This window comes from Cyprinus carpio, chromosome A2 (genome assembly GCF_018340385.1).
Source record: "Cyprinus carpio isolate SPL01 chromosome A2, ASM1834038v1, whole genome shotgun sequence".
NCBI classification, from domain to species: domain Eukaryota; kingdom Metazoa; phylum Chordata; class Actinopteri; order Cypriniformes; family Cyprinidae; genus Cyprinus; species Cyprinus carpio.
The window spans coordinates 24,272,819-24,285,097 of record NC_056573.1 but is presented as its reverse complement, the minus strand read 5'-3'; the positions used below and the strand labels follow the sequence as shown (position 1 = coordinate 24,285,097).

The 12,279-nt window shown below is 34.0% G+C and overlaps 1 protein-coding gene across 1 annotated transcript in view; it reads left to right on the top strand.

Moving 5' to 3' along the window:
• Window positions 1-12,279, top strand: part of LOC109089842 (semaphorin-6B-like) — a 111,874-nt gene that overhangs the window by 52,391 nt on the left and 47,204 nt on the right. Inside the window, exons 2-5 of the mRNA XM_042711907.1 lie at window positions 5,686-5,809; window positions 9,818-9,932; window positions 11,808-11,868; window positions 12,063-12,125. Of these exons, the coding sequence (XP_042567841.1) occupies window positions 5,704-5,809; window positions 9,818-9,932; window positions 11,808-11,868; window positions 12,063-12,125 (345 nt within the window). The 5' untranslated portion in view covers window positions 5,686-5,703. The remainder of the gene's footprint in view (window positions 1-5,685; window positions 5,810-9,817; window positions 9,933-11,807; window positions 11,869-12,062; window positions 12,126-12,279) is intronic.

The following is a 12,279-nucleotide window of genomic DNA, read 5'->3' as shown; positions in this document are numbered from 1 at the left end:
TTTGCATGTATGCAGTTTTATAACAAATTTCAATCTAATTGAGTTTATTACCGAATTAAAATTAATTAAGTGCACAAATCCTGAAAACTTAATACTGTATGTTTTAATCAGTACAGTTAAGTAAATGGCAAAGAAGCTTAATATGTTTTGGCACTGAATTAAAGTGCCCCTATTATGGATTTTTGAAAATGACCTTTCATGCAGTGTGTAAAACAGCTCTAAGTGAATGAAAACATCCTGCAAAGTTTTAAATCTGAAAGTGCACCATGTATAAAGTTATTGTTTCTTAAAAGAAAGATTCGACAGATTAATTGAAACGACGTCAATGACGTCAACATGAAACATTTGCATATTGTCTGCCCACTTGTTGGTCTTTTCGCATTGGTCTTTGAATATAAATGCAAATTCATTCTTTGCCACTAGGTGCCGCTTTAGGAGCGATTAAAAATAGCAGTTTCCCCGGTAACGCTGTACACAAAGCAGCACTGTGCTCACAAACGCTGCTTTATTAGGCATTACAGGCATGATGAAATGAAAATGAAATCGACCAATCACCACAGATTAGCATCACGCAAAGGAGGGGTTTGGAAAAATTAACCGTTAAACTAATTGTTTGGGAGTCGTTGAGCAAATAAGGTAAAAAATAAATGCATATTATAAGACAATGAATGTTTTTTTTTTTTTTTTTTTTGACCTTGCATGCATGTCATCCTCTTGTTGGGGATTCCCAAAACCAAAATATGAACCTTTCATTACCCATAATATGGGCACTTTAAGAAATTTTTTACTTAAAAAAAATAAGCATATTTTATATATGCACTCTCTTGATCTATATTTGATGTGAAAAACATAATGCTTTTTTTAGGATTGTTTGATAAATTGAAAGAAATTTATGAACAGCATTAATTTGAAATAGAAAACTTTTGTAACATTATACATGTATTTTACTGAGAGAGAGAGAGAGAGAGAGAGAGAGAGAGAGAGAGAGAGAGAGAGAGAGAGAGAGAGAAAGAGAGTATACATATATAAAGGGTCAACATATATAATCTACTAAAGGGAAGCATATAACCTGGTCAAAGTAACCTGACAGTGAACCACAAAACACATAATATAAGAACGGTCTCTTTATGTTATGTGTTTTGTAATTCACTGTCAGGTTACTTTGACCAGGTGCAGTGAATATTAAGGCACTTGTGGGTTAGACTTTTGTGGACAATAGGTACGCTTGGCCTCAATGACATTCCAGTCATTGTTTAAATGTTTTGGACATCATTTTCTTTGGACGGGCATCTGTGAGGGATTTCCATCCGCTGTGTCTCTGACTGCTGTTTAAAGCATTTCATTTTAACGGCTGTTAGCACCGTCAGCCTGCCAACAAAGACTTGGACCGCTCCTGTGTTATTCAGGCCTTGTTGCTTGAGTGTGTGAGAGAGGAAGGAAGCGAGAAAATTTGTGAGGTGTGTGTGTGTGTGTGTGTGTTCCATTAACAAGGAACAATTGAGGTGGTATCACTGCCTATTAGGTTTAATTTAGAGCTATCACAAAACTTAATGTGTCTGTGGCTCGGTCACGACCTCCTTAAACCAAATTACAGACGCGTTCTGTACTAGAGACATGTTTTCTGCTGCAAAACCCTATGGGGGGATACCTATCCTGACCTCTGACCTTTCCTTCGGGCACAGGGGTTCAAGCTGGAGTGGGACGGGGGGATGAAGGAGATTAGAGAGAGAGAGGGAGGGAGAGAGAGCAGTTTTGAAGGCTCTAGACAATGAATGGTTTCTTTATGAAGCATTTAGAAGCTCTGTATGCCTACCAGTGCTTTTGTCCTTTTAGTGCCCCTTATAAACAGCCTGGAAACACATGCACACACACACATACACACACACACACACACACACCATTTTGTTGAATACGATTTTTGATTCTCAACTTCAAGGGGTCATAACATGGAAAACGGATTTCCTGGCTCTTTTAAAGTAAAACAGTTTGTTGTACTATTCAAAAGTTTGGGATCTGTAAGATTTTCTTAAAATAATAAAACACACACAGTAATGAACACACACACACACACCGTGAACACACTATATATATATATATATATATATATATATATATATATATATATATATATATATATATATATATATATATATATATAATATATATATATATATATATATATATACACATTTTCATTTTTGGGTGGACTATTCTGTCTGATTGCTTAGAAAAGACACTTCACTTCAACAAGCTGCGTGCACAGTTTAAGGCAACATTCATGAGCGTAGCACAAACAATGCACAAACAACACAGAAGTTTACTACCTAGGGTTGGTGATTTTTTCAGATCCCTAATCTCAAGTGTAAGCAGCAGTAATTGTGATATTTGTCTTTGCAAGGGGCACTGTATATAAAAAAATGTATACGATGTGGCCTCTTTAAAGCAATGTGTTTGACAATGTTCTTTGTTTGATGTGTGCGGTGGATAAACATTGTGTCTGTGTGTGTGCGCTGTGTGCTAATGGACTAACAGAGTCACTCGTCTCTCTCTAATACCATTGAGATTCATTTCTGCCTTATGAATTTAAACTCTCAAAAGGCCACTATTAATTTAAAAACCAAAGGCATCTAGAGTTCTTTCAATTAGTTTTTCATCTCTTTTATTTCCGTCATCCTGAGGGATGTCTTAATTACATTATTCATTGTTTCATCTCATTTAAGTGGTAATGCATGTATTGTTGGAGGCCTGTTGAAAGCAGAAGAAGGGATAATTGAGAAAGGTCTCAAACAAATCCTCTGAGGCAAAACGATCACCATCTCTGTCATTAAAACACTTCAGAATTTTAGGTTTTAATGATGAAATTCATCATTACTTTTTTACAGTTTTACATAAATATTACTGAAAACTGCAAACTCAAATCCGATTGGCTGGCTTTTTTGTTTGAGGAAGTTAGGAGGAAGTAAATGAGGCATCCTTGAGTGCAACTGTATATTCTGTTTTGTTTATGTTGTTGAAATTACAAGTTTTTAAATACTTTTATTCACCAAGGACCAGGGTATTATGGTAAACTAAAACAAAACAAACAAACAAACAAAAAACAGTTACTTGAAATAAAGAAAACTTTAACTGCTATTATACAAACTTGAAAAATGAAAACGAAAATTCAAAAATAGTTTAAAAAAATTAAATAAAAAAATAAATAATTTACAATATTAATAAAAACATTATTGTATCTCAATTATACTGAACTAACACTGGCATTGATGAAAAGTGATGAAAAGTAATTAATTAGAAATAAATTATATTCATTTGAATGTTCTGTTCATTCAATCCTGAAAAAAATTATTAAAGTGTCTACAAAAATATTAAGCAGCACAACTATTTTCTGCAATAATAATAATAAGAGATATTTCTTGAGCAGCAAATCAGCATATTCAAATGATTTCTGAAGGGTCATGTGACACTGAAGACTGGAGTAATGATGCTGAAAATTCAGAAATAAATTACATTTCAAAATATATTCAAATAGAAAGCAGGTGTTTTGAATTATAAAAATATATTCACAATATGACTGTTTTGACTGTATTTGTAATGAAATCAGTACAGCCTTGGTGAGCATAAACACTTACAAACCCCAAATCTTTTGAACTGTATTGTATTCTAAACACATATCCCATTGATTTCTTCAGCGTTCCCTCTTGATTTCAAACGGACTGGGATCTTTCTACACCTTAAATATGATTCTCATTGATATTCATCGACCACTAAAAAAATCAACTATATTTGCTTTATACCAATAGTCAAAAGTCTGGTTGTGCGAGGCTGTTCAGATTATGTGATGTATGTAGCTTGACCGTGGTTCACCCTGTCTCATGTGTGTTTGTGTCAGTAATATACAGCAGCAGGGAGGCCTGACACGCTCTCATAAATTACTCAATTACAGCAATCACGCAGAGTGAAAAAAAGAAAAGGACAGATGAAAAAAGGAGTGTGGAAAAGAAAAGAGCAGATGGTGGCATCATTCTCGTCCTCCTGCTAAAGCCACAGACCACTCCTTCCTCCACAGACTCAATGTAAAAGGTGCTGAAGATGAATTGCAGTGTGTGTGTGTGTGTGTGTGGTCTCGGGTCTCTTCAGTAATTGAGGGTTGTCTGTGAAAGAGAAGCCCTCACGACTCTCATCTGCTTTCTGTCTGAAGGAAGAACTGATTGTCGGAGATGAAAGCTTTTGTTAAACAGTTTTATGCCCCACTTACACTCACACCTGTTAAAAGTCTGTTTTGCTTTACAGACAGGTATTGTGGATTTTGTAAGCAGTCTGTTCCTCATAAAGTGCCCTAATAAATGTAAAATGTTAAATAATAAACAGCTTCTGTTTTGCCTCACTCTCATGTGGAGTCATCTGTGCATTTTGTTTAATTTTTATATGAAGTCACTGAAGGCATGAGGCATGTCGAACACTCGAGATGTTTAATACTCCTTTGTATCATTAAACATTTTTGCCTGTATATTTTCAGAGACTGTTCGTTTTTTATATTTTCAGCCCTAAATTCTGATGTGCTGCCTACCTAGGCAACTTTTTAGGCATAATATTGGTGTTTTTCTTACATGAAAGTTGTTCCAACAGTAAACTGGAAAGTAATGTTAAATTTTTTTGGCCATAATCAATGTTTGGCTAGTTAGCGTGAACCAGTTCCCTCCTGCTGTTTGATGTTGTAACTACACCATTTTTCAGGACCAAACTGATGAATAAGAGTTTTTGTTTTGGTTTGATTTTTTATTTAATAAATAAATTAAATATATTATAAAATATATTTTTTGTTTTTTTTTTAATATAATAAAAATATTAATGAATTAATTCAGTAATTTATTTAATCATTTATTTATTGTGATTTTTGATATATTAGTGTTTAAAGTGCATTAGCTAAAAAATAAGTTGCTCTTTGACAAGCTCAGTTTTATCCAAATGGTATTATTTATATGCTGTTAATAGTTTTTATTAATATTTTGAATTTTAGTTTTATTAAATTTTCATTTTAGTTTTATTATATTTATTTATTTAGTAATTTTGTTATTTATTTATTTATTTATTTATTTTGTAATTTTGTTATTTATTTATTTATATTTAGTAATTTTGATATTTATTTATTTATTTTTGTAATTTTGTTATGCTAATACTGTATTACTATTTGGGTTTAATTTATTTTTAATTTAAGTTTAGTTTTAGTTCAGTTTTATTTTTTTTATTTCCAGTTAGTAATTTTAATGCTTCAACCAAGATGGCTGACAGAGGAAAATGTTGATTATATATTTATATTATAAATTATATATTTATAAATTTCAGATGATGAATATATTTTATTCAATATCAAAGCTATATGATTTATATGGACAATTTTCAATTTAAAATACACAACTGAATGCAATATTTATGTGTCGCACTGCAATTTTTGTTAGCTTAGCAACAGTTCTCTCATGCTTTCATGTGAAAACGTTTTTTTTTGTGTAACTTATAAATAGCATTTCAAATCAATAATTTATGAGGATTCATTCTGCTTATGATTCTGGACTCGAAAGGGTGTTGCTTATTCAGATAGTGAACGTCAAAGCAGCTCATTAGCATTGTAGTATGTTTTTTTCACTGTTTTTATAACTTAACATCACTTCTCTATTCTTGCCTTCACAGCTCCGGTGTGTCGCTGCCATGGCGACCCTAACCCCCTGCTTCTTATGGATCTTTGCTCTCCTCCAATTGGCTGTCTGCTCGTTTCCAGAGGAACCTGGCCCTTTAATCTCTGCCCCTGCTGAGGGTAAGAACACGCCCCCTCACCAATTACAGTGTACCAGTTAAGCAACATCAGCAGGTTATTTTTCAGTTAGACATAAATGCCACATTTATGATCTTTCATGCACTTATGCTTAGAGCAAAACAGCACAAACTGCAACTACTTTTTTTGGCTCAATAATTAGCTTTGAGAAAATCGGTTGAATTCCAAACTGTGCCAAGTTTCCATGATCATAAACATATAAGAAAATATTTCCTTGCAAGTTACAAAGTTTTTTTTTTTTTATTATTTATTAATTAATTATTTTTTTTTTTATCATGGTTAATGTAAATTATGAATGTTTTGGAACTTATGAGTTGGTGCCTCGGTGAAGGCTTTTTAATTTATTTATTTTTTTTTTAGTTAAAGAAGCCACCTCTGATACCACTGCTGTTATTTTGGTAAAATAACAGCAGTATTAATAACAGAACATTATTTTGTTCTTTTTAGTTGAAATTACCAAATTGGCTGTGCATCAGTGTTATTGTAGTATTATTTATATACTATTATAGTATATATTAATTTTATTAATTAATAATTAATTTTGAACTTGCATTTCTGCTATTATCCAGTACATTATCCAGTAATTTTATGGACAAAACCATTAACCCTAAATCACAACACAACGAAGTGCAAATTTTAAAATATAGCTGGAACACCTTTAATATATATATATATTTATTTATTTATTTTTTGTCCATGTAAGTCAGTGGGGACCCAAAACAGTTTGGTTACCAGCATTCATCAAAATGCATTCTTTTGCGTTCAGCAAAAGAAAGAACATCATACAGGTTTGGAATGACTTGAGAGTGAGTAAACTATAACACAATTTTCTTTTCTTTTTTTTTCTTTTTTGGTTGTACTGCCCCTTTAAATGTGGTAAAATCACTGTAATGCCTACTTTCTTGCGGTTATGTTAAACACTGTATGAAACACTACAGCTGCAGGTTGTTCTTTTAAATGTACATATGGTTGACATATGATGTAACACTGTTTGTAAATAGTTTTGCACATTAGCACTCATGAATGGATGAAATACACCATATGGCTGTGATCATTTTAAAAGCCTTTTAACATGATGGTGTTAGAACAACCGAGACACAAAAAAACTGTGTGTACGAGGACCCGTATTCCCTATAGATCCCACAAAACAGAATCAGTGATATTGATGAACAACCACTCATGCATCTCTAATGATTCAGTAGAGACCAGGGGTTAAAGGTCATCCAGCACAATGTAGCTGGTGTTTATGTGGGTCAGGTTTTCTCCCCACAAGGACAGTAAAACCTGAAATCACCTACACCGTGGGGTCCTGCCAATGTTCGCTCTCTGTGAAGAAAACGGCTTAGTAAACATACTAAATAATGTCTTAATGAGAAAGTAAAACAGCAGAAAGGTTTATATGAGGGGTAGATTTAGAGGTAGAGGAAAGAAAATATCATTCTCTCAGTGTAAAAATAACAGAAGTCAGTGAAGAACAAAACAAACATGGCGGGCTTGTGTGTGTGTGTGTGTGTGTGTGTGTGTGTGTGTGTGTGTGTGTGTGTGTGTGTGTGTGTGTGTGTGTGTGTGTGTGTGTGTGTGAATCAAAGTGAAATAATGTGACCTTTTTAAGGGTTTTCCACACTTAATTACTCTTTCCAAAGCACAAAAACATTTAAACCATTGTGAAATGTGTCCAAACAACTAGAGGCAAAGAACAAGCCAGCAAAAACAACAACAGTATCTCTGTCCTTCTCTCCTTATTACAGTGGAATTAATTAGTAGCAGAAACTGTAAGAAATATCATTAGCATTCACAATAAATATGTGGGTGTCCTCAGGCTTCTCAGTCCTCAGACACAGAGTACAGATCCGTCTGCGGCTGGAGGACACATTCTTGTTTGTTTTTTTCAGTGGTAATCTGTTTTCTAATTGTGTTTAACCTCTTTCCACAGCATTTGGAAAGCAGTTTCCCTTATCTGAAATGTGTGAACCTCTCTGAGCTGCTGGCGACTCTTTTCAACAGCATTTTATGCAGGAGAGTAGTGGGGGACAAAATATAAAACTTATTAGCTTTGCTCATGAAAATTAATTATGTGACAGGACACTGGACCAGGAGTCTGATTGTCAGGGCAGGTTGCATTTGTTTTTAATAATATTTATATTTTATTTTAATTCAGTTTTATTTTAATTAACATTTTTTATTTACAAATTAACATTTTAAATAGTTTTAATTTTACTTTTTGTTAACAATAACAATGCTGTGTGTGTTCATTCATTCATTCAAAAAGATACCCTGGTTATCTTTTCAGCATAATGAAAGTAAATGAATTTAAGTTTTAAAATGACAAAAAAAAAGCACCATGAAAGTATATCATACAGTATATCATCTTAGTATGTAACATATGTAAGTGGTCCATGTGACATATTTATAATGTGAATAAATCTTTTTTTTTTCTTCATTGACATCATTTAAAGTGCCCCTATTATGGACTTGAAGATTACCTTTCATGCAGTGTGTAACACAGCTCTGAATGAATGAAAACATCCTGCAAAGTTTTTAATCTGAAAGTGCACTGTGTATAAAGTTATTGTCTTTAGAAAAGGCCGACTCTGAATCATTGAAACGAGTCATTTTTAAAACAAATCCCAAGCCGTTTTATGTTGACGTCAACCATTAGCATATTGTCCGCCCACTTGTTGGTCTTTTCGCATTGGTCTGAATGAAAATGCAAATTCATTCTTTGCCACTAGGTGCCGCTTTTGAGTGAGTTAGTGACATGACGTGTCCAAGTATGGTGAACCATACTCTGGAAATTGGTGCTCTGCATTTAGCCCATCCAAACTGCACACACACTGCAGTGAGCACACACCCGGAGCAGTGGGCAGCCATTTTTTGCTGCGGCGCCCGGGGAGTGCCTTGCTCAAGGGCACCTCAGTTATGGTATTGAAGGTGGGAGAGAGCGCTGTACATTCACTTCCCCCACCTACAATCCCTGCCGGTACGAGACTCAAACCCGCAACCTTTGGGTTACAAGTCTGACTCTCTAACCATTAGGCCACAACTTCCCCCGGCGATAAAATAGCGGTTTCGCTGGTAACACTGTACACAAAGCAGCACTGTGCTCACAAAAGCTGCTTTATCAGGCATTACAGGCTAGATGAAATGAAAATGAGACCAATCGGATCAATCATCGCAGATTTGCATCACGCAAAGAAGGGGTTTGGAAAAATGAATCATTGAGCGAACTGTTTGAAAGTCTCTGAGGAAGTAAGGTTAAAATAATTGCATATTTAAAGACAATGAAAGTGTTTTTTGACCTTGCATGCATATCAACCTCTTGTTTGGGACTCCCAAAACCAAAATGGGAACCTTTCAAACCCATAATTGGGGCACTTTAATATTCTTTTATGAAAATGATCTGAAAGATTCATTAATGAATTGAACTAATGCAATTCTTGAGTTCAGCTCACTGATTCAATTATTTAGTCTAAGTGGTTAACAGTTGACTGTAATGTATTGAGTAATGATGCGTATTCCTATTTCTCACAAAAACCTGTCACATGATTTAGAATGCAGCACACAAGTTGTATATACCAAGATGCTTTTATGGTACTTTTGTTTCCTTTTTTGATGCCTGAATCTTTATTGTAATTTCTTTGAAAAGAGCAGGCAGAATATTTTAGGAGAGATAGAGTCATATAGGTTTGGAACTACATAAGGGTGAATAAATATGACAGATTTGTTATATCTGTTGAACTTCTGCTTTAAGACAGCTTGTTTTTAGACTCTGCATGGAGAAGACACAATGATGTATGTACTTTTTGTCTCTGAGGACCTCTGTCTCAAACTCTTCTGGGAAAGTGATAGTGTCTGTTTCCTCCATCTAAACTTCATATTGTGTCTCTTTTGTTTGGTTGGCTGTCTTCCATCTCAAATAGTCATTTTTCCACATTTTGACTTTCCTCTCTTCTGAATTGTCTCTGTTTCTGTTTCTGTTTCTTTTGTCAGTGGTGAGAAGATATCCAGTGTTCGTGGGCCGAGCGCATCGCTCTTACACCCGTCAGGAGCCACTCTACATTCAGACCGTCCTGAAAGTCAACCGTACACTCTACATCGGAGCCAGGTAACATCCAACTGCATTCACAACAGTTCAACATACACACCTCACATTATAAATATTTGTACATTATATTTTGCATATTGCACGTCTTGTAAGAACAAGCAAAATAAAAACGGTTGTGTTAATTTTGCATATTGCTGCACATACTGTACTGAGAAAGAAATGAAAATTATTCTCTGTGGTAATCATTATTTTAGTATGATTTATATATTATTATGGTTTTTATATTTTTTTAAGTTAGTAAAGCTATTGTTATTTAATAAAAACTATGTTTATTTATTGATTTATTAAAATACATTTTTTTAATCATTTTAATATTCTGAATATTAAATAATACTTTATTTTTATATATATAAAATGCATTATTTTATATTTTTATTTTTCAAATTTGATTTTTTTTTGTCCTTTTGTTATGTGCTTTGTCATTTTATTTTTATTTTTATTTTTATTATTATTATTTTATTAGTATTTTTTTTCATGATTAGGTTTAATTTATTTTTATTTTGGTTTTAGTATTTTCTTCAGTTTGAGGGTTTGTTTATTTCCAGTGAATCATTTTATTGCTTCAACTTGCCTTGACAACATTTCACATTTTTGTTTAGTTTTTCATCTTAGATTTTTAGATTTTATTATTTTATATGTTTTTAATCATTATAATAACCCTGGCAGTAATTGACAACATGTTAAATCATCAAGATGTTAATTTCACACAGCAACTTCACCGTATTTGGTTTTACATTATGAATTAATATGACATGAGTATAATATCCTCTCTGTTATTAAAACCTTTCTATTTCACTACACCATCTCGGTACCTAATTGGTCTTAAATGGAAATGACAGGCTACACAATGAGAAAATGTCATTACGTTTCAAAGCTCTGACATGAACACTCCGTCCTTATAGCTCAACACAATCAGCAGTATAACAGCATGTTCTTTCCATGCAGTCAAAGTGTGCGTGTGGGTGTTTTGACGGGAAATCTGTGTCCAGTTTGACTGGTGTTACATTTAGTTACATCTTTGAAATCCGTCACATGGACAGGCCTTCAAAGGATTTCGACTCCCGAGGGAGTTCACATGTGGTCCTAGTTAAGCGGTGGTTGAAAGTTAAACCCCTGTTCACTGACCTTTAACCATTACACAGTCAAGCCGCTTAAACGCTTGCTTTCTCTGAAGCTAGAGAACAGATATAGTCTATCTTACTTTTCCGAGCGCTCTTATAAACTCTCTTACTCATTCTGGAAAGTGGAAAAACTCGTTACTGACATCACAAAACTCTGAGGCTGACATCTCCAGAGCTGAGAACTCAAATTTAGACTGTTTTCATTGACAGGTTGATGGATTTGTTTTATCAAAACCCTTTAATGCTTCACTGTATTACTGTAGGTGGTGAAATATATTTTCACAAACTTTCTGTCTTGTCTCAGCTAGTCACATGATTTTGGCTGTAATTTGATTTGCATACTTCTAACATTCTCTATGCTACACTATGTACTTTACTGATAGTGGGAAAATATTCTTATGTAGTTAGACAGTAAATCAGACATACTGCAACATAAAACTGTGTGTTGATAAATTATGGTAACTCTTTACAATTAGGTTTCATTTGTTAGCATTAGTTAACCTACATTAGTTAACATGAACTATAATGAACAATATTTCTACAGCATTTATACATCTTTGTTAATTTTATTTTTTACATTTACTAATACCTTTTAAAATATATTATAGTTTACATATATTTATAGTTTATTTATGTTTGCTGTGTGGTGCATCTATAGTATGAATAGTATATGAATTATGATTCGCCGCCGCCTGTTAAATTAAGGCCCATTTTTGTTGTTACTGCTAATGCTGGTGTGTGTGTGTTGGTGCAGAGATGACCTTTATCGAGTGGAACTGGACCATGTATCTGGAGATGAAATGTTCTACAGCAAGGTGAGACCTTGTACCGCTGTCTCTCTCTCTCTCTCTCTCTCTCTCTCACACACACACACATACACACACACACACACACACACACACACACACACACACACACACACACACACACACACACACACACACACACACACAATTGCATGTTTTCCCATAAATTTCGGTGATGATTTTACTCCCTTGCTGTTTTGCAGAAAAGGACGTGGGAATCAAATAAGAATGACATCCGCATCTGTAGAATGAAGGGCAAACACGAGGTGAGCATTCAAATAACACAAAGTTTTTTCACATTTCACGGCCATTTTTAGCACCGTCTTAGCGAGGAAATTCATTCACAGCACTTTGAGTGATTTACTATTGCCAAGAGCTTGATGTTTCAAACCTGTGGCAGAGCTGGATACAGTCTCAAAC